This window comes from Apteryx rowi, unplaced genomic scaffold (assembly GCF_003343035.1).
Source record: "Apteryx rowi isolate R43461 unplaced genomic scaffold, aptRow1 scaffold_445, whole genome shotgun sequence".
Lineage (NCBI taxonomy): Eukaryota > Metazoa > Chordata > Aves > Apterygiformes > Apterygidae > Apteryx > Apteryx rowi.
The window spans coordinates 163,856-188,125 of record NW_020450700.1 but is presented as its reverse complement, the minus strand read 5'-3'; the positions used below and the strand labels follow the sequence as shown (position 1 = coordinate 188,125).

At 44.0% G+C, this 24,270-nt stretch overlaps 1 protein-coding gene across 1 annotated transcript in view; it reads right to left on the bottom strand.

The window, feature by feature from the left end:
- GRHL1 (grainyhead like transcription factor 1) overlaps positions 1-21,029 on the bottom strand; it is a 37,783-nt gene extending 16,754 nt beyond the window's left edge. Inside the window, exons 1-7 of the mRNA XM_026077005.1 lie at positions 20,949-21,029; positions 17,183-17,253; positions 15,319-15,709; positions 14,425-14,501; positions 13,453-13,609; positions 12,864-12,975; positions 11,771-11,865 (exon numbers count right to left, since the gene is read on the bottom strand). Of these exons, the coding sequence (XP_025932790.1) occupies positions 11,771-11,865; positions 12,864-12,975; positions 13,453-13,609; positions 14,425-14,501; positions 15,319-15,709; positions 17,183-17,253; positions 20,949-21,014 (969 nt within the window). The 5' untranslated portion in view covers positions 21,015-21,029. The remainder of the gene's footprint in view (positions 1-11,770; positions 11,866-12,863; positions 12,976-13,452; positions 13,610-14,424; positions 14,502-15,318; positions 15,710-17,182; positions 17,254-20,948) is intronic.
- Between the last annotated feature and the right edge of the window lie 3,241 nt (positions 21,030-24,270).

Sequence of the window (24,270 nt, the reverse complement as noted above, 5' to 3'; positions counted from 1 at the left end):
AACACCCCACTGTCCCACTTGAGCCCCACTTGAATGGAGATAAATTGAAACGTGTGAAATAATATCTAATAAAATGTCAGTACATCACACTGGCAGAAGCCTTCCCCCCCACAACCATGACTATCTGCATTTCAAGTTCTACAGCCCAAGATGTGAAACTGCATGAAAAGCAACCAGGGCTGAAGCAGTACCTAAGGTGAGCAATCGTTCAACACTCATTCTGCCCACTCGCCTTCCCGCTTGCGTGTCAACATCCTAAAAACCTTGTTGTTTTAAGGCAACGCCTCAACYTTTTTGAGACAAGTAAATACATCACAGTCACAGTCAGGAAAATTATTTTAAAATAAACTCAATCTTCAACAGACTAATCCAGATGAGTGCTTTGCCAACTTCTACTCACCCCCTCCCCTTTTTATTGCTTTCAATTTTAAAATGGCATTTTGCTTGCAGCACTGGCACACCTTAGGGGAAAGCTTCAAGGAGTCTGTGGAGCTGCTTTCACCCTTTTCAGAACTGTGTAATCAGATATGCACAGCYTGAATAATAGTGTTTCTTGAGTAGGGGTTTTGTTTTTTTAAGAGCCTCAACTCTGATGTTTGCATGTTTTTACATTTTAAATTTTAATTTTAAATGTATTTACCCATAATGACTATTCACACACAGCCCTTATATCTGTATGAAAAAAACCCTCTGTTCTTTAAAACATGCATGAGCAGCCACTCCAAAAGGCTTAACACAGCCTCAGAATTTCTGAAAAGTGTCTTCACTGGAGTTTCACACCACTGTACTCCAGCATACTCAAAACAGCACATCAGTTATCAGTTCCCTAGGACACAGTGTCGCTTCTCTTTTGGAGAATTGAGGTCCAAGTTTTCAGCCTTCTCTACATCCTGGTGATAGCAAGGTTCCCTGCAGCCTAGGCGTACCAGCTATGCAAAGCATGTAGAGCACTCTAGGCTAAAGGTAGGCGCTTTGGTCTCAACATGAGATACATGCTATTACAGCAGAGCTGCATGGGTATCCCACGAGAATTTGGGATAGTCTGTCAGATGACAAAGATTATCCTCCTACTTTAAATTCTCCACATTTGATTAGTTCTGGCTTTAAACAGCTGACTTAATTTTAATTCTATTTTAAGTGTTCTGGATTCTAGGCAGGAGATGACAACTAAAACCTGATCACCTCTTGTGTACCTCTCTGAAGCAACAGAGACCCAGCCCGTCTTCACCCGTTCATACAAAGGCATTTCAGTTCAACAGATCATCTACTTCTCCCCATTCATCCTGTGACCCCATGTCCTTTTCTTGAGCGTGAAGTTGCCTCAAATTCTGCAAAAACAGAGTTTTAGAAAACAGCTTTTCCAGTTTGGGCTACAACAGTCTCTGCCAGGCGCTTTTCTTGAGGAAGATTTGATTTGCGTTCTTAAAGAAACGTAAGCCCAAGTTACTGAGCCAGCTACATCCCCACCCCAAAATTGCCAGAAGAAAGAGAAACGTAACCGCAGAAGTTGCTCTGCGTCTTCAGCCTGCTGAGCAAGATTCCTTTTCATGTGTCCAACCTATTTTTCTAAGGGCAGTTCCGCATTCTCAGCTATATTAAGATCTGTTGTTACTTTAAAAAAAAAAAAAAATTTTTTTTTCATCTCGCCTCCCAAGATTCAGCATAAAGACAGCACTTAAAAATAGAGTTTTATCAAGCCCAAGCACCTAAATATGAGTCAAACTCTCAAAAGTTAGGGAGATTTTCTTTAAAATGGAGATTTTTTTAAAGGATTAGAAACCTATTCTTGAGTCATTTTGCTTGCTTGGCAGTTAAGCCTTTAGTCTGTATTTGAATCATATTTCCAGGCTTTTCTCCCCAGTCAAAGCCAGACTTTGGCGCTGTTTTCTCTCTCTCTATTTATTTTTTAATGAAAGCTGAGATTCTCATCAAGACAAATGGGTCCACAACAGCGGGGTTTGAGTTAAAACACCAAACAGTATAAAACCTGAGCTGGCAAGGGCTTGAGCACCCTGCTAAAGTCCCACAGCTAGCAGTATTCACCCCAGCACACTACAGATGCTTCTCCACCTAATAGTCTCCTGACACTACATTCAGTTTCCTGCAGCCTTTGGGGTAGGTAAGTAGCAACCCAGCTTTAAACAAAAGGAAGAAGTAAAGCAGAAGGATTGCCRTAACTCTTCTGAGATCATCATGGAAGCCATTGTGGGAAGAACCCAGACCTCATGACTTCCTGCTCCGAGTTTTAACCACCTGACCACTCACACCCCTCCGCTCATAACTCGAAAGAAACGCACTGTGCCTATGTTCAAATCTACAAGAAACAATCTTCAATTTTAATAATGCAGAAAATTAATCCGGCAGCTCTGCTGTATGCCCTCAAGGAAGGGCAGCAGAGACAGCCAAGTTCTTTCCACACAGCACCTTTTTCTAACAAGATCTGCCTTTCAAACAAACCAGGAAAAACAGGCATAATTAAAGGGCAATCAAAGCGCTGCAGGAACCTCGCTGTCAGCAAGATGAAAGATGCCTTTTTTAAATGAAGGCTTGCATACCCAAATCTCTCCTCCTCAGTTTATCTTGGACGCCATGCTCTTTTGTCACGCAAAGAGCGCCAGCAATTTTGATTTAGTCCAAAGGCTACGTATGCAGAAGCTTTAGATGAAACGTCACCTTGTACAGTCTCTTCTTACTCACTGAAAAGTAACGTTGAAAAGGAACCATGTGTAGGAACACATCAGCAATATCTGGGGTTGCCATAGGCAATGGCCAGGAACTCAGATGGGTATTAGCACACCATATTTCAAAGCCTTGGCCAGTCCCTGTCCAACAGAGGCACAAGTAAGACCTGAAGTAAAAGCCACTTAACAGATTGCCTTGTTATGCAGTACTTGAACATCCTTCTGCACCACTGTGATAAGTAAGACCCTACACAGATGGTCTTTGGGACTATTTGAGTCCAACCATCTTTTCCTCATGGCTGTATTTTCAACAGAATACAGCTAAATTGAATTCACCTCTTTCCATATACCTCCACTGTATTTTTATACCCAGAGGACAAAGACACTACTYCATAATCCAAGTACATTTCTTATTTAGATAAAATTTCAGCTCTTTTCTAGTACTCCCAAGTAGGCAAAAAGCCCCTCATTTTAATGTTATAGTTAGCTTAAAATTGTCAGGATGATTTTGAATTGTTGTATTTGGACAGAACATGACGTTTGGAGTTCACAACACACCAGCCAGGAACAGATTAAACTGTGATGAGCTTCTTTTTAAGGAATGCAGTTAGATGCTGTTTTTCTTGACTTTGCCTAAGTAATTTCAATGTTCTGTCCAACAACACAATAGGCAAAGGGATTCCTGTGCATCCCAGGACTATTTCCGTAATACATGGACACAATCCCAGCCTGTGGACAGATTACCACACGCATATCCTACTCAGAGCCAGCCTGGAGCCTCATGTGGTCCTCATGCAACGGGATCCATTGGATCTATGGTGCACCTCCCTTTGCTCTCTCTAGGAGCAGCAAGCTCATGTCTGTGGTCTCTGGCTGGGAAAGGCAGCAGTCCTTGTACAGCTGACTTTATCTATGCGTTATTCTCACTTTTTGCAGGACATAAGGCCACAGAGCCCCTAAACTGAGCCAAACTAAAGTGGAGCCTTTAACACTTATCCACCAGATTAAAAACCAAGGGAACGCATCAGGGAAAGGACCTAGACCTAAGTAAAAAGAGTTTGGGTATGGACTAGAGGACTCGAACCAGCTTCTCCTCTGCCTGCACCGATTCCCTCAGAAGACGGAGATGTGCACTGTCGAACATGACAGAGGTGGAAGCTAGACAGCTATCACCACCACATGCACAACCATCACCCATCATAACGCAACTGAGCTGCCAAGAGGAATTCTGGGAATGTTAATGTAAAGCCCGACAGTTGCCGGTCTCCTGTAGATGCGTGCAATTCAGGGGTATGCCACCATTTGGTTACAGCCCTACTTGCTGGCTAGTTGAAGGAGCAGCTCCAGGCCCAAATTCCACACACAACTCATTTATCAGCCATCCACTAAAGAAAAATTACCCGGAAGCTCAAGGGTTGTTATTTGAATGCTGATGGCCCAAAGCATGTGGTTTGCTCTAAAGGCTTTGACAAATATAAACATAAAAGGGAAAAATAAAGGGTCTTCTCTAAAGATATGTCCACATGGATGCACACAAGATAGGCCTTAACACGCTTTGTCTGTGCTGCGAGCTGGCTGGATGCAAATCATCTCTCACCCAAAAGCCTTACAAAACTGTATCAGTGCCACTCCAAGCCCTTCTGAGAGGCAGGGCTGTCAGCTTGGGCACTGCATTGTGCTAACGCAGCTATGTGGCTTCCAGGATCAGAGCTGGGTCACGGCCAGGTAGCTTGGAGTGCAGACAGGGCAAGCACAGGTCTGCCTGCACACATCCACAAAGGCATGTCCTAAGAAAGCAGTGCTGGGAACACAGTTCTGTCAAAAAAAGAGCTTGGTACAGATCWCCTGAGAGGTCACTAATCTTACTGCTCTCACATTCATTTCTTCACCTCCCACATGCACCACAGGTTTTGCATCAGTGGGAGGCAAGCCAGGAAACAGAGATAAAAATTGGGCAACTTATGCACCTGTGGGCTCCCCAGCCACCTCCTGCCTTTGGGATCGGACATTCCAAATAAGGCTTGTCTGCCAGATCTGTGATAGAGCTGCATCTGTTCCAGCTCCGTTCTGGGGGAGCCGAGCGCCATCCTGCTCAGAGTCTGTGGAATTAGTTTGCATTTAAACCTCCAAAGCTCAATTTGGGTGACTGACACAAAACACATCGCAGGTTCTACACCATGCCAAGGAATGCAGAGTGGGAAATATTACCCATTCCCAGATAAAAGAACATCCTCATAGCAAGTTCACTCCATCAACAAAACAAAAATGAATGGTAATGAAAGGAAAATACATAGTCCTGCTCACAAAGAGCAATGCAGATTGTTATTCCAACATGTTCTGAGGCAAGGGAATACATGAATGTCTCTGTTCACAACACGTGGGAAACACAGGGACAGAGGTTCCCATTCCTAACAATGCTTTTTCCCCACCCCATGCTCCAATAAGATAAAGATGCAAGCCAGGTGTCAGCTTTTGTTGGTTTGGTTTCAAAGACAGTAAAAGCAACAGGTTGGCAAAGAAGCAGCAACATGGAAAAATAGTATTGAAAGACTTAAGTCTACAAGAGCACAAGAAGTGTCTGAAATTGAAGTTTTGCTATCAGGCTCAAGAGGAATTGAGAGGGGAAAAAAAATCTCCCAGTTTTCCCCATAGAAAAGATAACTTTAGGAAGATACCCTTTTTGTTTCTGTTTTAAAAATTATGCTACAAGTTCTGCAGTTGGCTGGAAGACCAGAAGGATGGCAGAGTTTAGGACACCAAGTCCAGAGGGGGGAATCACATTAGCTGAAAAAAATGCTTCTAATTTGCAACATTCAAAAGCAAGGACAACATATGCTTGTCCTTAGAAAACCCAAGAGAGAAAATGGAAGGGTCTGTATTAGAGGCARGTAAGCAATATTCGCTTTGGACTTTCCTATGTCACTACTCCAAATGTTATATGTACTTGTRCCTCAAAGTACTTGCGGTCTGTAGTCTTGGCTTCAAACCAGTATCTTTCTTTTAAGTATGTTTGACTCATCACATTTCATAGTTTCATTTCCAACTAACCAAACCTGTACCTCCTTAATGCTGCTGAAGGTGGCAACACCTTATTTAATRAGACATATGACTGCTGTTTCATTACAATGGCATCCATGTAAATACATGCAATATTCATCAATCAAAAGCTAAAATTCTTCCTACAGTGAACACCAAACGCAGTTTATGCTAGAATAAACTCTTAAAATAAATCAGTGCTGTACAGCCCAGTCTCACTTTAAGTAATAGCAAGAGATACACCCTCTCTAAAAATTGAGCTCACCTGAATGACAAAATCCTGCCCAAGAACTGCAGTCAGTATGCATGAGAATCTGCCAAAAGACCACCTTCATTGGGCAATCTGCTATTTCAAAAGACCAACCCAAACTAGCCTCAGATTACCTTAATACAGGACTGTTTCATCTTTCTTGGACAAAAAAAAGAAGCAATATTTAATTGCTCTGTCATTCAGGGTGTCACTTAGAGATGTTCCAGCACATTCTCTTCAGTAGAAAGAGCAAAAAGTTCTACCACAAGGTCCTCCATCTCTAAAGGCTACTGTTACACCCTCACTACATGTCCCTTTTGAGTAGAGTCTTTTCCACACACAGTGCTTCCAACACTTTTTTTTTTTTTGGGGGGGGGGGGTGGAAGGAGTGGGAGAACACTAGAGCCCTTAATGTGCAGTGACATCATCTTTGGCTGCAGTCCCACCAGCCAGCCTAAAGCGAGCAAGATAGACGACCTCCATGGGGCACTTCTCTGGGAGCTGCAGGAAGCAACACCATGTCTCAGAGGCAACCCAGGAGGAAGCATGGAAGCAGTGCTCCAGAACAACAGCAGGGTCCTTGCATTGTCAAAACTGCAAAACCTGGCAGAGGCACCTGTGATCACTGTAAAGATGATTTTTTGTGTTCTGCCCAATTTTTTTTGCCCAGTTGTGCCTCTCCTAGATCTTCAGCTGAAGAGAGAAGCAGTAGAGCTGCTGTCTAATACATGTAACCAACACCTGCCAGCCACTCCTGAGGAGGGGAGACCAGCACCAGAAAAATCATCCTGCACCTATCCAGCTTCATGTAGAACTGCTCCTAGGTGAACATATAAGCCTTTCTGCCTCTCACCTGGCATAAAAGCATGCTGGCTTGCCTTGTTCAGATACGAGGCCCTGGCTGAACCAGGGTCTCACAAGGCAGAAGCTCAGACAGGATTTGAGCAAAGCGGGATCCAGCAAAGCCAGTTATTCCTGGGGAAACTGATCTGTCCAGATTGTTCAACTGTCACTGACCTGAGAGCAGGTCATGTCCCCAGGCCAAAGTTAAGAGATAGAGAATTTGCTTCACAACCTAACCGGTAACACAATAGAGCTAACAGGACAAAGGCCAATGTTACGAATAGAGTAGCAGGCAACACTTAGGTGGAAGCGTACATTTACCACGCACATAGTGGCAATATTCWTTAAACAGCCTTTATGGGTACTAACCAAGAGCAGGAAAACCAGGCATGCTGTACAGAACTGGTAAAAGATGGTTCTCAGTCTCAAAAACTCATGACCTGAACCTACAAACGCTTCTCCCAGGTGACATATGGAGATCAAAGGCACAAAACTGGGCCCACAAGGAGAAGATTCCTCTTCCCTAACTTAGGCAACTGACTTTAAAGATGGTCGAGCCTACTACAGTTGATGAGGAGAGGCAGGCACCTCCAGAGAGAGCTCCATTCCAGCCACAGACACCCCACCTCTACTGGAAGTAGTAGAAGTGGAAGATAATGAGCTTGGGTTCAGACATCTGAAAACTGTTAGTAGGAAAAGAATCCTACCTCAACTGTCTGCCCAGCATGGCAGAAGGCCGGGACAGGATGGGAAACTGTTTGAAGCCTCCACAAGCCTCAGGGTAACTCCAGCATTACCTGTTGCATGCAAGTGAGTGCATCAGCTACACATCTTTGTCAGACTCATCAGATCATGCTTGCACCCAACTAGGACTCCTCCTAACTTAGTAGTTGCACTGGCTTTCCTAAATACCCAACTCAACAATTCACCAGTTCACCACCACCCTCTTCCTCCTCACAAAGCATAATTCTCTCCTGTCCAATCCTTCCCCTTTACCTGGTCCCTCAGGTGGTAAAGTCAGACCTCACCTCTTAACATGGACCCCTGTAAGCCCATAAGAATCACCACTTTCCCACTCTGCAGCATTTCCTTTCAACCCTTCTACCCCATCCTCAGGAAGAACACTTAGGGGCAGTCATTCCCCCCCCCCCAAGTCTGGCCTTCCTCCCCACCCTCAGCTCCCTTCACTGTCCAAGATCAAGGAGCATTTAGGCATTGATCACTTTTCCAGCTTGAACACACTCTTGCAGAGCTCAGAGAATACTTAATCCACCGCTTTTCCATAAGGTGGCCACATCTAACAACTCCTGTGTTGTCTCAAAGGAACAGAAGAGGGCAGAGAGGAGCTGCAGGAAAGTACACACCATTTGCTCTAAATCCCACAGACACTGTGGGATACTAGACTGAAAAATGCCTGCTGTGCGTGCATTACTCCTGTTTTTACACATACGTACTCACAAATAGTGCACAGACATAGCCACCTGCATGATGACTCCATTCACTCAGAGTAAGACCTGTCCACTGTGTCCTGCACACACAAAAAACACCCTGGAGTGGCACTCAGCTCTCCCAGCAAAACACAGCTGGGAGATACTGGATGCCGAAGGGAGCTCAAACTTCCTCCTTTCCCTCCCCAACTCTACAGCTGAAAAAAAGTCTGAAGTTTCCCTTTTATGGAGTGCAATGCAGCAATATTAACACCTGAAAAGAGTATTTTTTTCCACCAGAAATTGTATTTTATAAAATCCCCAAAGCGTCCCAACTGACTGGCAAAGCATTCCCTTGGGCAGGTGACATCCTTCAGAGCTGACAAAGCAGCAGAGGTCTGATACTCCCATACACCTCCACAACCAGGGCTAGGGCTAGTGCAAGAAAGGCAGGCAAGTATTTATAATTCATTGGTACCAGAGCTGCTATGGGCAGCTTGTGATAATATGCTATTTCTCCTTTAAGACATTTGACACACACCCAGAGCCCTGGGTGCCTGAATGAATAATTACATCAGAAATTCAGACACAGAGACTCATCGCCTCCCATTTCACACCATTATACTACACTGCACAGGACTAAATCATTACCACAGCAAACTGGAATCAAAAGCAAGAGGGGAAAGAGGAGAACCAGCAACCCCAGAAGAATCCTTCAGCTCTGGTCCTATTAACACCAGGGCTGGGAAAGCAAGTTTCTGATAATCAAGACTTGCTGGCTGGTTAAACATACAATCTATGCAACACTGCTGCTGTTATTAAATATAAACTGCATTTATTACTGTAGAGAACTTTCTGTAGCATCAGAAACTCAGCTCTCTCTTTATTCCCTGCTCAAGAGAGAGAAAGAAAGAGAGAGAATGCAAAGTAAATGAACCATGCAATAAAAATTGTTGAAATTGGCTCAGGCATCTCCTGATAAGATCATAGGCGTTGAGAAAGAATTGCAGCTCTGCTGATGAGAAATCCAATCACTGACAAATGCATCCACTCGGGGTGGGGGGAGGGGGGAGAGAGAACAGAACTTAAATGGATACTTAAACATGCAGAGAACTTGCTACAAATGAGAATTCTTCAAACACTGAAGTCTAGAGTATTTTTTTCCTAGTATGATTCTGATATCAGGAGCCAAGTTTTGTACTTTGGTACCAAGAATGCCTCTTGGCAGCTTCATACCACCCAATACTCGAAGCACATGGATCTCTCAGAGTGAATCTGGAGGTAGTCTTGTCCGTGGCCACAAAACCAGTACAGGTCGTGTTTTCCTGCACCACCTCATCCCGTACAGCTCAGTCTTGACCCAAGATACCACTTTGAGAGTCTTTGGACATTTTCAGGCTGCTACTGGCAATTTTGCTATGGACCTGCAACCTCCAAGACCACTCATTCAGGTGATTGTAGAGCACCTGTGCAATAAGCAGCTATACCAGCTTCATACAGAYACACGCAGGTTGGTCAGCCATCTCTTGAAGAAACTTTTCAAATGGTTTGGTTCATCTTTTGGAAGCCCTAGATAAATACTGCTTGCTCCACTAAAACCAGCCCCTCTGCCTTGACATGCCAAGGACAGCGCAGAGGGGCTGTCAAACAATTCAGTCCTCCAGCCCCAGAAGAGGTTCTCAACCTTTAGCATCCTTTGCCTGCTTTTTGCCCACTTAATTGCCGTGACTGCCTTCAGAAGTAAAAATTAGGAGAGTGGCTCTGGGCTCTGTCATCTGGCAGTGGGGTGGGGAGTAGCTTTCCTTGGGGCAGCCACTGGGTTCTCAGCAACAGCTCTCAGCCCTGCTCCTTGTTTAGAGGCCTGTCCCCACTGTGCAGRATGGCTGAGCCAGCAGAGAGGCAGCTGCTGAGCTGTCAGAGTTTCCAGGTCCTTAGGGACCTAAAACCATTACTGTCTCTGCAAGATCCRTCCCTGCGTTCAAGTCCAAAGCCTTTGAGTACCTCACAAACACAGACTACCCAAGTTCTTCAGACAGAACAACCTTAGCCTGGTTACAGCAGTTGGGTAACATTCTGGGAACATATGCTGCCTCCTTTTGACAGCCTCTCTGAAGCCTTCTCTGTTCGTTCATACGACGAAGTGCTTCAGGCCTCAAAAAACGTCAGCCTTTTAATGTGCTTCAGCAGGTAAAGCCCCCTGCCATCATTCTTAGACTGACTTAAGCCAAACCCAAGTACTGAGTCTGGTGAACGGGGAAGCCCTGCATCCAACACCAGCTTCACAAGTGATATTGCACATGCTTCAAGGCAGCACTTTCTCTAGTCATGCAGCTCCTCACTGCTGTCTATCACACGCTCCAAACTTCTCCCACAGAGTTGAAATTCAGGGGAGTACCCAACACCAATGTCCATGCAACCTCCCCCTGTGTCTTTTCTCCAATGCTCTTTTGCAGCACAGAGCAAAGTTCATGACAGAAGGCTCTGTGCAGGGACACCATCCCTTGTGCCTCTTGCAGAGCACAGTGGCATGCAGAGCTGTAGAGAAGCACTTTTGCACACTCTGCTGAGAGTTCCTCTGTTCTTCTCCCCCAGCTAGGGCTCTCCCTGGGCATGGTGTTCTGCAGCCTTGTACCAGCATCAGTTTTCCTCTTGAAGCTGGTACAATGTACTAGCAAGGGAGCGGCCAGTCTCCAAAAATTAAAGGAAATAGTCCCCAGTTTTTAAAGAAAACCTAGTATCACCAGCCCTGGGGTAATCCTTGTTGAACTGACCAGTAGAGCCAGCCCAGGTACTATGGAAAACCTCCCAAGGGAACTGCAGCACTTCAACTCCAGCAACAAACTGATGGGAAATGCCTTTGGAGTGGGGGGTGACTCCATTCTTTCCAGCTTGCTATCCTGGTACCTGAAGATGCACAGGGCTTTTCCTAAAGCTGGAATGGCTTCAAACAGCTGCAGTTAACTACAGCTAGGAAATCTGCCCCTACTTAGGTACCTACTGTGGTGCCCAAAGTTCTGCAAAAGGATCAAATCAGAGTTCACCAGGGGGCTGCTCTGACTGAAATAGGTCACTGTGTGCTGGGATCTGTGGTTTCAGCAACACGTTCTTTGCTAGCTCAACAACAGCAGCTACTCCCTCTTCTGCTTAATACAATCCCATTGTCACAGTTTCAACTCCTGAGAAATTGCCCCCCACCTCCCACTGGGATACACCAAGAGACTGTGCTAACTGCCAAGCCCAACTACACTCAATCACATCTTCAGCACCAGCTCATCACTGCTCTGGGAAATGTTTGGCGCTTCCTTTTGTCAGTACTTGTCTGTCAGGCAGACAATTCTGCCAAGAATCTTAGAGCAGTTGCAAAGCTCTTCGCAGTTGCACATGCAATCCCTCTTAAGAAATAGCCAGAAGGTTTTGCCTAATACAAGGGTGTAAACAAACTTGTTACATGCTAATCACCAGGTAGGCCACACACCCTTCCCCTCCTCCCCCCATCTACTGAAAGGACAGGAAACATGATTGTGGTCACATACCTTTGCTTCCTCATTGATGTCCCAAGTGAAGGATATGGCATTGTATGCGATCTCTTCGATGTTACTGATGGTGTTGAAGCTCTCCTTGTAGTCAGCTATTAAAAAGAAGAGATGAGGGAGAGGAGAGACGATACCATCTGGACTTCTTAATCATACAAAGCAGCTAGCTAGCAACTGCGACTCCTCTTCAACCCCTTAGGGGTGAAGGAAGCTGAACTGTTTTAAGAGTGGATCATTAAAAAGGCCAGAAGTGGTTCACACACACACACACACACACACACACACAAAACCCCACAAACAAAAAAATAAAAATAAAAAACAAGAGAGCCGAAAACAAGGGACTCAACAGAAAAGTCAAACTAGAAATTGCAATGAGAAGGGCAGACATCCCAGGTATTGCACATCTCTGTGCCATACCCTGCTATGTGCGGGAAACACTATCCTGTATGGCAAGGGTATAAGCTCTCAGTAAAACTCCTTCAATAACAATGATTTGCATGCGCGTCTGCTTTAAGTGCCAAGTGATTAATCCCTACTTTTATTCACAGAAGGAAGGGACTAGGAGTATAACCCAGCCTTCAGTCAGAGAAGTCTGGAAGCCAGCCAGCCACAGCCTTGTCTGGAGGCAAGTGGAAATTTGCGGGGGGGGGGGGGGGGGGTGTTTTGTTTTTTTAGTGAACCATAGACCAGTTGTGAGCAAAGCTGTGAGAAGGAAAATGATTACTATCAAGGCATTTCTACGAGGATCTTATCCTTTGAAGAAACACRATGCTTAGGACAGCCACAGAGTCTAAGCTGCAATTTACCTACAACCACCAAGATATTCCAAAGCAACAGCGAATTTTACTTCCCACTCGAAGACCCTAAACCCAGCCTGTTCACCAGGCAAACAAAATCCTCCAAAAATCAGTCCCTTTAAGGAGTCCTAAAAGCTCAAAGCAATCAAAAGCTCTCTCTGGGCTTCCAGCAAAGCTATGGACAGCACAGAGAATGATCCAAAAGTTCCTAAAAATAACAAAGCATCAGCATAAAGCCAAACCTGGCCAAGGAATTAGGTTTGGAGTTTGACATCAGCAATCAAAACGTTTCTTACCTATGTCAATGCATCTTTGTTTGGCTGTGTGCTGCCTTGAGTGCCAGTATTTCCAGTGCCTGAGCTGATCTTCTCTTGTTTTGTCTTCAGCAAACACTACCATGATGACACTCTAAAAGAAGAGGGTGAGAAGATATATTTAAAAAACACAAACATGTGAAAGAGAAAAGGCCACAGACTGCATTTGTTTTGGAAGTTCTCCTTGGTATCGGAAAGCATTAGGCTTTTGAACTTAACAGACCCCAGGACACCTGGCACACTGCCACAGAACAGGAAGGCAGACAGCACTGCTTTCTGGGTTATAAACAGAGATGAGCAGAATTGCCCTCCTAACTGGAGTTCAAGGACCTCATTCCAGGTGTTGCATCATCTTTACACAAGTGCTGACACCACATCTTAACAAACTGAGCCAGGATGGGTTGGTCTGAAAGTAGGTGGACAGCAAAGGAACGAACACTGATGTAACAGCGTGGGTTAGCTGGCTTTAGTGCTGGTGCTATGGTTTAGGCTATTGCACTTTGGGGGATTTTAAGGCTACCAGTACACACACACACCCTCTTTCCCAAGAAACCATGAGAGCGTCACTTACTCGGACTTTACTGATGGGGTGATGGATTCCTTCACTGCTGCTGACTTCTTTCAGTGTGATTGGGTAAAATTGACCCTTATTTAGGTAAGTCATCGTGCTGTCCCCAGGCTTCTGTCGGAGGGACTTGGAGGCTTCCAGAGTGTATTCAAAGTTATTCCTATGAAGTGAAGAGGGCAGTGATTGCTAAGGCATTTTCCTGGAAAGCCGATTAAAAGATCTACATTTAATTTGGAGAAATTCCAAAGTTGTTAGTTGACTCACTAAGCCTTCAACAGGTGAGGAAGTGGGAAAACAGGATGAGCCCCTTTTTCAACCATTCCCTTCATGAATGAACGTTTAAGAAAAGTTCTTGGCAATCCCAAGACCTATCAGCAGGCAAGACTGGAAGCTCCCTATTCAGACTCAGAGCAACACGCTACTTTCTTTTAATATAGAAGTATATTAGCAATTAAATTAAATACACAAGTTAATAAGCTATGGTCTTCTCTTCCCTCTTGGTCAACTGCAGCTAAACAAAAAACTAGCTTATCCCCTCCCTTAGAGCTCATGTACGAGTTTTACGCATCCTATTTATGCTTTATGCTGTAGATTTCAACAGGGAAGCAGCAAGGCTCGCAGGCTAGGGAGTGCGAGGCAGTTGGAAGTCAGCTCCAAGAGACTTCTGCAGAACTGAGAGACAGCACTGCATCTTTCTACAGGACATGGGGTTTAACCTTGTAGTGAGCTATAAGGATAGCAACTGAAGCGGGATGCTATTTTCAACCAGGTATTTTTCTTAAAAACATAGGTAGAATTTTCAACTATGAAGAGCATCCACAAGCCAAACTCAAATGAGCAGACACTGCTGTGCTTTGAGACCCACAGCCTCACAGAGATTCAGTGCAGAAGGGAGTAAGCTGTACTGCTTACTCATGAACAAGCCAGCTATAAGAGAACAAGAGGATATGGACCATCATGAGCTTAAAACATTACCCAGAAATGCTGTCAAAAACATAATCTTCTGAATTCATGTTGGCCATCCGGAGATTCAGTTCAGCAGGAAAGAAAACCTGGGACAGACACAAAACAACACAAAAATTAACATAGCAGCAACAAGAATAGTTAAGATTAAACAGATACTTGTTACCACAGAATTTCTGGCAGGCAAATTGATCATCAGATAACAACTGATTTTGGTTCTGTACAAACAGGATGTTTGAGCAGGGCTTTAATAAAAAAACTGTTGGGTGTCAACTATGTACATCTTACAATCTTTATGAGCCAGCTTATGGCAACATTTTAAAGCTTTCCCAAACCTTAAAGAGGAGGCACAGTTACACAGCTCCCTGATATCTGGCTTAAAACTTAAAAAATGACCATTAAAAAAAAAAGTGACCATTAAAAAATGGTCACTGTTATTTTCAGTTAATACCATAGAACAAAACCATGGATCTTCATCCAGCTTTAACTCTCATCTAAGTCCCTTAATAAAGTGATTTTTTTTCACATGTCACACAGCACACCTACAAACTGGCTGCAAGGAAGCTTACAAACCTAGTCACTTCATTTAGGTGCTTGCAAAGGCATACTGCTGAGTGCTGAACTCCTGCAAAACCTAGCTTGGTGCAGTGGATCAAGGTAATTTCCATACACTGTCAAGCCAAAAGCTCTGTCACTGGCAAGACTAGTCATTTACTTCTGATAATGATTTCATGTTGTAGAGGTTTTATTTACTAAGTTATACTTCTGTACCTTTCTGAAAAAGGTCTTCTATTTCTAATTCATTGGACAGATTTCAGGCCTATATAACAATTAAAGATGGAACCGTATGTCTCCATCCAGACTAAAACACGCACACATGCACACAGTGACTGTCTTTCTTGGTACCTCTTGCACTCCTTCCTTAAAAGTCTCTGAGAAGGTGGAGTCTGGCGTTCGTCTCTGTGAGTTTTGAGGCTGAGTGTTGGAATTGAACTGGTCAGGATTCAGATTCCTGTCAAACACCACCACCCGCTCAGGGGGCTCAGGGTGGTAGACGCTTGGAGGGATGCCCACTGCAAAGCCATGGGGCTGAGTCTCCGTTTTGATGGAATGGGTGGGCATTGTTGCAATTGAAACTGTGACGGTTGTGTCAGGGGTTGTCAGGTGACCTCTCTTGTCCATGCCCATCTGGGGCGTGTGTGGAAGGACAATATTGAAAGGCACATTTTTCAGAACCTGGACTCTGTTTTCTCCAGCGGAAATGAGTGATTGTTCTGTCACATTTGGGATGCTGTTCCTTCAAAGCGCAAGGAGAAAGACACAAAATTAAACGGTTGTTTTTTGATTAAACAAAAACTAGAAATACTTCTCAGCCTTTTGAACAAAGTGAGCTAACACCGACTCCTCTGCTTGTGAGGACCAGCTCTATCCCAACCAAAAAAGTTAAGGTACTCGTTCAAATACACACCCATTGTTAAGGGCCCCATAATGGAGATGAATCACCCTGGAGCAGAGCTAAGTGTTAACAGCCCACGATTCTGACCACCTGGAAAACAGCAGACTGATACCCTTCTTGCCAAGCAGCAGCACAGGCAGACTCACACTAGGCTCCCTGTGACTGCTTTTTTGTGGACAGAGGGGGCTCCAGAGCAAGGTTGCTGCCCTTCTGCGCAAGGACTGTGTGCCACCTGGGAAGCACTAATGAAGAAATTACGGCCCTCTTTCACACACACATCCCCCCCAAGAAAAGACACACTGAGACTCTCTGGAGTGGTTTGCATAACTTCACACTCTCCACCCCACCACACTCATTTCTGTCAGGATGACACTTACATCTGTGGCTGCACTGACCTAATAGCTAGTAGCCACTAGAAGAGTCAGCCCTCTTTCCCTCCCAACAACAAGATCCTGCCCTCTCCTTTGCACCATTTCTGACACTCCCCTGACCCCTTGGCAAGCCGGTTCAGCTTGTTCAACTGGTAGGAAACTAGTCACTTTTTTTTCCCCCTGCTGGGTTATGGGTCAGTGGAAGACCAGAGCTGGTGTAAGCGGGAGCAGCAGGAACACATGGCTGGGAACCAGACTGCTCCTCTCAACAAGTCATTTGATCAGCTCAGCCAGACCACAAAACCTTACCCTGAGTCCTTAAGATGTTCCAATCTGTCCAGAGGAACAGGAAGAGGATAGTAGGAGTGGAAGCTTGACTTGAATGAACCTCACATTTGTAGTGTTTACTTAAACAGTATCTTTTTCTGCTTGGGCAGAAAAAGAGGGAGGGGGGAAAAAAAAAAAGTTCCCAGACAGAAGTCCACAAAAACAAAACTATAGTCACAAGCACTTTGAAGTCTTCCCCTATCAGCCCATACCAGCTGGTGTCTGAGAACAAGGAGAAGAGTGGTGAGCAACTGAGGCAACCACATGCAAAAATCAAACGGTCAATCTCCTCTGCACGTCTTGGGAAGGGCTGCCTGTGTTTCCAGGCTGTGTTGAAAGTGAAAGAGGGCAGCTTTGGCTAGGCTAGCCATCTGACACGAAGAAACAGAAAGCATATGGATGGGGATGAGAAACAGTTTGTGTGCCTCAGATCTCCACATCACACCTCAATCCCTGTCCTGTTTCTGGGGCAGCACAGGAACGTGGGGCAAAGTAAAAGCACACAATTTCTCTCTTCCAGCATAACACTACAGTGCAGCAAAAGTAACTTCTCAGCAGCTCTGGTGGTCTCAGAAGAAAGGGAAATAAGCAGACATACAGTAATAAGAACTAGTACCTTTTGCTGTGATCTTGGTCAGCATGTTCTACCTCTGGTTTAGCTGTTGAGGATCTCCTCTCCCTTGGAACCTGGGAAATACAAGACATGCTGTAATTATATTCTTCCTCCTACACAAAAAGGAAAAAATTAGCTCCTTATAACACAGCCATTACAGCTCTTTCACCTATTTGGTCAAATTAAGAAAGCATCATTCTCTGATACCAGTCATTATTAGTAGTAGTGCTTGACTGATGTTAACATTCCTATTGCTTTGGAATGTCAAGCCTGTCCTACACACTGCTCAGAAGATCCTACAGTAACCAATCCAGCCAGTTGCACGAGGCTTGAACGCCTGCCAGCGTTAGACAGTGCTAAAACTGGTGTGGCCAATGGGACTTCTTAAACTGAAGTGTCAGCATCCAAGCGAGCGGGATCAGAAGATCTCCAGAGGTTTGAACTAGCAGCTCAGATTTTCCTTTCTGAAAACAAACCGGGTTCAGTTTGCTGGGTGAGCTCAGGGCTTGTGAGAGGAAACTGCTCCACATCTCTGGAGAGTAAAGCCCCTTTCTCTGTAAACAGATTCTCTAGACCACTTTCTCAAAGACAACTCAAGGCTTCCTCCCCACCCTCCCCTCGAGACCAGGGCATTTGGGAAGGACCAGGTTCAGATGTATTCCTGGAAGATTGTTTCTCTAGCCCTCCCCCAAGAAGCAAGTTGTCCCCTTCCCCTGTGAGGACCAGAGGAGAGGTTAGCAGCCTCCTCCTCATGGGTTGGGAGCATTCCCACCTGGAAATCACACCCAGAGCAATTCTTTCAAAGCTACACAGCAAATTCTGCACAGAGCTAGGATGATTTTTAGCAGCTACAACCCACCCAGTCATATTTTCAGTTACAGTTTACAGGAGTTGAACAGGGCCAAAAGTAAGACAATGAGAAGCGTATCAGGTTGCTACACCTAATTATCATACGTGACCATTTACAACACACTGGCTCAAACTATATTAATCCTTTTAAAAGCACAGGGCAACCACCTCTCACTAGATGGGTACTTTGGATTTAAGGCACAAAGCAGCTCAATACTGCTTCTGGCATTTTGTGCCACGAACAGGATTCATCCCACAAACGCTACACACCATAATACTGGTCACATAAGCCACCCTGTTCCCCCTGCTGACAACTCTTTCCTGTTTAGTAGCTGAACTGGATTTCCCAGTCCCAGCCAGCAGGGACTCCATGGGTATTTCAGGGCAGAAAGCAGAGGCTTTGTAACACCTTTGCTTAGCAAAGGGCCACAGTGGTTTACAATGCTCCTTGTCCCACATCCATTTGTGACAGCCTGTCTGCCTGACTTTGGCTGTCCCACAACAGAACACACACTCACCATGGGTGTCCCAGTGCACAGCCCAGCTGCTTCACTTAAACTGATGATGGAAGCAGGTTTGAGCTTCGCCTCAGACATAGCGCAGCCGAGACACGCATGCATGTGCGCACACACACACACATTTTCCTGGCTGCACTGCAGGGCCAAGCTCTGCACAGAAGGACAAACCCTTTGAACCACAGCAGCCAGGTTCCCCTGCACACGCAGCTAGCGTTCCAGCAACTCTGAACAGCTCCCACTATCAGCAGCACGAGCCCATGGCGTTCACATCCCCACAACCGCACAGCAAGTCCACACAGGTTGCTCTGCAAACGTACACGTGGCATTCAGGGCTTTCGCTACCCTCAACATGTCGTCCGAATGATTAGAAGAAACATTTTCCTATATAACAAGGAATTAACTGCCAACACTTTCCTCTGCTGATGCCGGCTCAACAAGCACATTCGTATACTGCTTGCGTTTGCCAGCTCAGGTGCAATGCAAAGGGTACTGGAATCACCCCTTTACTGATAACAGTAACACTAAGGCTGATGACCTAACTGCACAAAAAGCATACTTCTCTAAGTAGCTCATGATGAAAACCTAAATCCTGCACCTTTTACATAATACCATGTCTCTAATAGCATCAGAAGAATTGCTGGATTTTTTCAGTGACCAGCAAAATTCTGAGAGCCTCTAAAGGACTGATGCTAACTATTCACAGAAAAAAAGATTCTTCCAAACTGCATTTGGCTGAAAGTCCAACACTTATAAAACTCTAGATCTTGACCAAAAATTCACTTCCTGTAAAGCCTTAATTAYGACAGTTGAACCATCAGTCAAATGGCAGAAAACTCAAGCAGTTTTGTTTGTTTTATACAAGACATTTGAAGGTGAACTCATCAACTGACTTTAACATTTGGGGGGAGGGGTGGAGAAAGCATGTTCCAAATGCCTTAACATTGTCCCTCTAACAATACTTCTAACAGCCTTCAATAAAGCTTTCAATCTCTAACCGTTTTTCTTCACACAACTGTGCTGAACACCTTTTTTTCCCCCCATTGATTTTTCTATACAACTACTGATACACAAACCAAAAGGAAACCCTGAATAAGACCTTAATGTACGGCAAATCCCTTGTGCTTTGCCAAGCATGAAGGATCAGCATCAACATTCTCTTTGTAATCTGCAGTTTTAGAAATCAGAATTGATTCTGTGGATTAAAATCGTTCTGGTGAAAGTATTTTTTCAGGAGCATAGCAAGTGTGGGCATAGACTAAAGCAGAAGGCCAATTTTCTCACAAAACCAGCTGAATAACATCCAGACCAATGAGTTTGGGGCATTTTATCATATGCGTGGAGTACTAATCTCTATGTTAAGCATTACAAGAATATTTTGATACAGAAGGCCATGTTCACCTCTTAAAAGACAGGCAAGGATTTTGAAGATAAAAGGCAACCCCTCCTAGTCTTTGAAGGATATACTGAGGCTGATAATTGCACTCAGTACTGTTGGAAGACACTGACCAACAAGTCAGCTATCTCAGTCAAGTCAGCCCTCTGGCTTCCCTGCACACTCAGCATAGAAAAAACTGGCACTTCCACCAGGTGATCCAGGCCACTGTAACACAAGTGTCTAACCTAAATAGGATGCCTCCCTACCTGGAGATGACTACTGGTCTCCACTAACTTGAACTGGGAATGGAGACAACTACCCCGGCCTAGGCTTCTAATACTTAGCAAAGGAAAACTCAGTGAAAGGAATCCCACACATCCAGAAAGCTATCTGTTTGACTTTATTCGATACACCTGTGAGCATCCAGAAAGCCAAACATCTCCGAAAATACCTCAAAAGCTAGGGAAGACAACTGCAGTTGTCAAGGGGCTAACAGATTCTGGCAGCCGATGCTCACTAAAAGTCAGAGTGATACAGACAACAGTTCTTTCAGGCTGACATTTTCCTCTCCACAACCAAAAATCTGTAGCATCTCAACTTACACTGAAGTAGCACATTAGAGTTCCAGTAAAAGCCCAGAGTCCCACCAGAACAGGGATCATGTGAGCAGAAGAGAAGAACTTTCTTTCTCCTTATATATTTAAATTCAGGCATGGACATGCTTCAAAGTCTCATTCTTCATGACTATTAAAACATTGCCTCCCAAAGAACCTAGAGTCAACAGGTTAACTGCAACTGAAGCCTTTGACCTATTATAGTAAGATCCAGATGATCCTATTTTACCAAATTAAAATAGACCAATTTTTAGAAGAAAAGACCAGCATTTTTTTTTAAATGCTAGAACTATATAGTTCAGGGTCCTTATGATCTATTCATGGTTTCTGCAAAATCCACTAACAAATGATGCTTTATCCACAGGTGGAACAAGAGCTCTGCTGGCTGTCAAAGCACACCTGTGACAATCTACCTTGTAGTAATCATACAGCAGTCCAAGGGCAGCTGCACTGTCTTCATCACCATTGATGCTCATCATAGCTTTGGTAGCTGCTGTAAGGGGATTTTCAAGAAAGGATTTCCAGGCCTCATCTTCACTGGTATAAGGACGTCTCTGGGAGTAGAGAGAATCATTCTGAAGAACCAACACAGGCCTTTTACTAGAGAGGAAAAAAAAAAAGTTGTTAAAACACATGGAAAAACGTTCTCAAAATCTGCAGCACTTCAAAATTAGCTGCCCCAGTTTAACTGGGTTCATATTCTGATTCACTGCATTGCAAAGATTAGTCAAACACACAAAGCCCAGAAACCTAATTCTGATCTCACTCACACTCAGCACAAATCAAGATTAATTTGACCAAACTCAGTAGGATTATATCAGTATATATAAAATCACAAAGCTGTTCAAGAGCGCAACTGACCTGCTAACAAACACTCTGAATCCAACCCAGCAAAAGCTATATGCGCTTAGAGGCTTACCACCTGTGCTTTTAGCACATCCTAAGTAATACTACCAAGCCGTAACCTGCTCCCAATCCTTTGCACGCCTGCCTACACTCTAGAACCAACTGTGCTGCCTTCTCATACAGAACTAGCAAGCGTGAATTAACAAAGCATCTTTCTTACAGAGCCTTCAGAAGGCATCTTACTTGTCAGAGTATATCTGAAGGTAGAACCTAGAAGCAGCTGATTAGGTGTAGGCTACACAGGGAACATTGGCCAAAAGGACTACAGGTCAATACGGCAGCAAATTTTTCTGGCAATGGAAGCCAAACCACTTACTGTCTGGTTATCACAGAAATCACCTGCAACACTAGTTTGAAACAATGTCAGGATATGACTGGGAAAACCAGAAAATTTTGACTTTTTTCCTTCATGTTGTACTATCTGGAAAAAAATTCCAAGACACACTCTGAACATCATGTGCCTGCTGTGAAAGAGAAAGCTCCAAGACCTGGGCCCTCAGCCCATAGGGGAAAGTGGGTTGTCCATAGGAAATGCTGTTCTACCAGCTCAGACAGGCAAAGGTATTTTGGTTCTATTGATAGAACGTACGCTCCATCTCTAAAGCCAATTCAAGCTAATACTGTTTAAATCTGGCTTTTAAACAACGTTCAGTTTTCTGTCCAGCGTAAGCATAGCATTAGTTTACCACAGATGGGGGGGATGCCGATTTTCATCAATAATCCAAAACTCAGTATTTTTTTAATGAATTGATAATAGCTAACAAAAAAAAAAAAAAAAAGGAAGGAAAGAAAATCCTTATCACCACCAGAACACCTCTACCCTGGAAGATAAGCATCCTTTTCATCTGCTATTTACCCAGATGCATTCAGAGATTGAAATATACTACAAATACAAAAAGTTGTGAAATACAAAGTTGTGAAATACTCTAATCACTATAATCAGCTTAACAGTATCCTACATTTATCACCGCCTTCTACCAAAAAGATTGCAAAGCACTTTGCAAATTATGTGTTCGATCCTTTATCAGTTACACAAGCAGTCTCATTGAGCTTCAGTGGGACAACTTGCCCGAGTTAAAGACACTTAAAGTGAGTGGGAGTTTCCAGGATTTACAGCCACAAAGTGCTCTTATAAATCAGTACTATATAGTTGGAAAAAAAGCAAGCAAACAAACAAAAAAGATAAGCTTTTAGCCAAACCCCTTTTCAGGTCTTTCTACATATTTATGTATGCACTGACACACAGATACTAAAATGCATACTCTCTGGTATCCAGGACATCCACTTTCTATTAAAGACTGCATAGAGGAAGACAAAGCTGAATTTTCTTTAGGGAGACTGTAGAAGCCCCTGTTCTCATGCAATGTGATAAGAGAATCCTTAGATATCCATAGAAAATGGGCAAGTCCTCAGGTGAAGTCACTTGTAAGAAAAAGGCAGCCAAAGTAACCTGCATGCAACTCTCTTTATCCATCTTTGCAAAGCTGAAGGGCTAAGACAGCCTCACTTGGAATTCAGGAGTTCAGACCACTAACCTGCTTCCCTCCAGCAATGCAACGTTCACATGGAAAAAGAATGAAGGCAGAATCAAAAATACTCAGAACTGAAACAACCACTAACCCAAAATCCAGCAAACGCAAAAGCCATATATTGTTGTGTGATTTCTTTCTCATCGCAACACCCGAATAAAACGCACATTGCCCTAAAGGTAATCTATCTCCTCTAAAAGTAGCGTAGAAAGAATTATCTTTAGAACTATCAAGATAAGTGTAGGGTTTGGCAGTAACTCAATCCCTTAACAGAACTGCAGGTTCTGTTAGGAAAATGAGAACATATTAGTAAGAGAAGGCAAACATGTATTTTTCTGACAAATCAACTTGTGATAAGTTTTGGGTTTCAAGAAGACTATTGGCACATGGATCTGCTCGTAAAGCAGTGGACATTACCCGCAAAGGCTGGAAATACGTTTCCTACTGCACATTTAGTTATTTCAGAATTTTACTTTCTGCTTGACCACGTTGGAAGTAGAAAAATATTACAAAAATAAATATTCCCTTTGTTTGTAAGGATTCCGCCGTCTGCAGCGCTCCTCGTTCAGACAATAGAAACTATCCCTACTTACTTCACTGATCTAAAAATTCACCCTTTCTCTCCCGTACCAAAACACCGATCTGGCTCCTTGCATTAACAGACCATCAACAGCAGCTCACGTAGTATCTGCTCTTTGCATGTATTTGATCTGGTCTTTGTACATATTTAATACTGTCGCATCAAAGAGGGTTTCTTTGACTTCTATAGGCGAGAAAAATAAAATATCTATCTAAATTGCGACCGCCTCATCCATTAACTTTCATTGGAAGCAAAAATACACGTGAAAAATCCTAATCGCAGGGTGGATTTAGCGAGACCTTCCATTATTCAGAGCCCTACGCGTAAAAAGCAGGGTATTTAAAAAGAGTGCAGAACTTCTAAGAAAAACAAAAAAGCAAAGCGAAAGAAAACTGACGTTTTCCTAGGAAATGAACGCATTTCACTTAAGTGACCGATCATTCAAGCTACAGTAATTTTACGATCGGCTCCATAGCCATGCTGGCGTTAGCCACATCCTCCGTTCGCTCCGTGTCCGTCACCGCCGCGTTTGGACGAACACGGTAAGAACTCTGAATAAAGACACACGCGCCACTAAAAAGGGAAAAGCCAGTTTGAAGAGCACGCATCGGCACTCATCGCCTTATAGGAAAAAAAAAACAAACCCCCCCACACTTCGCGCATCGTTTTTGCTCTTTCAATGTTAAGTTTCCTGTAACACAAGATACCTGCGCTTGTAGT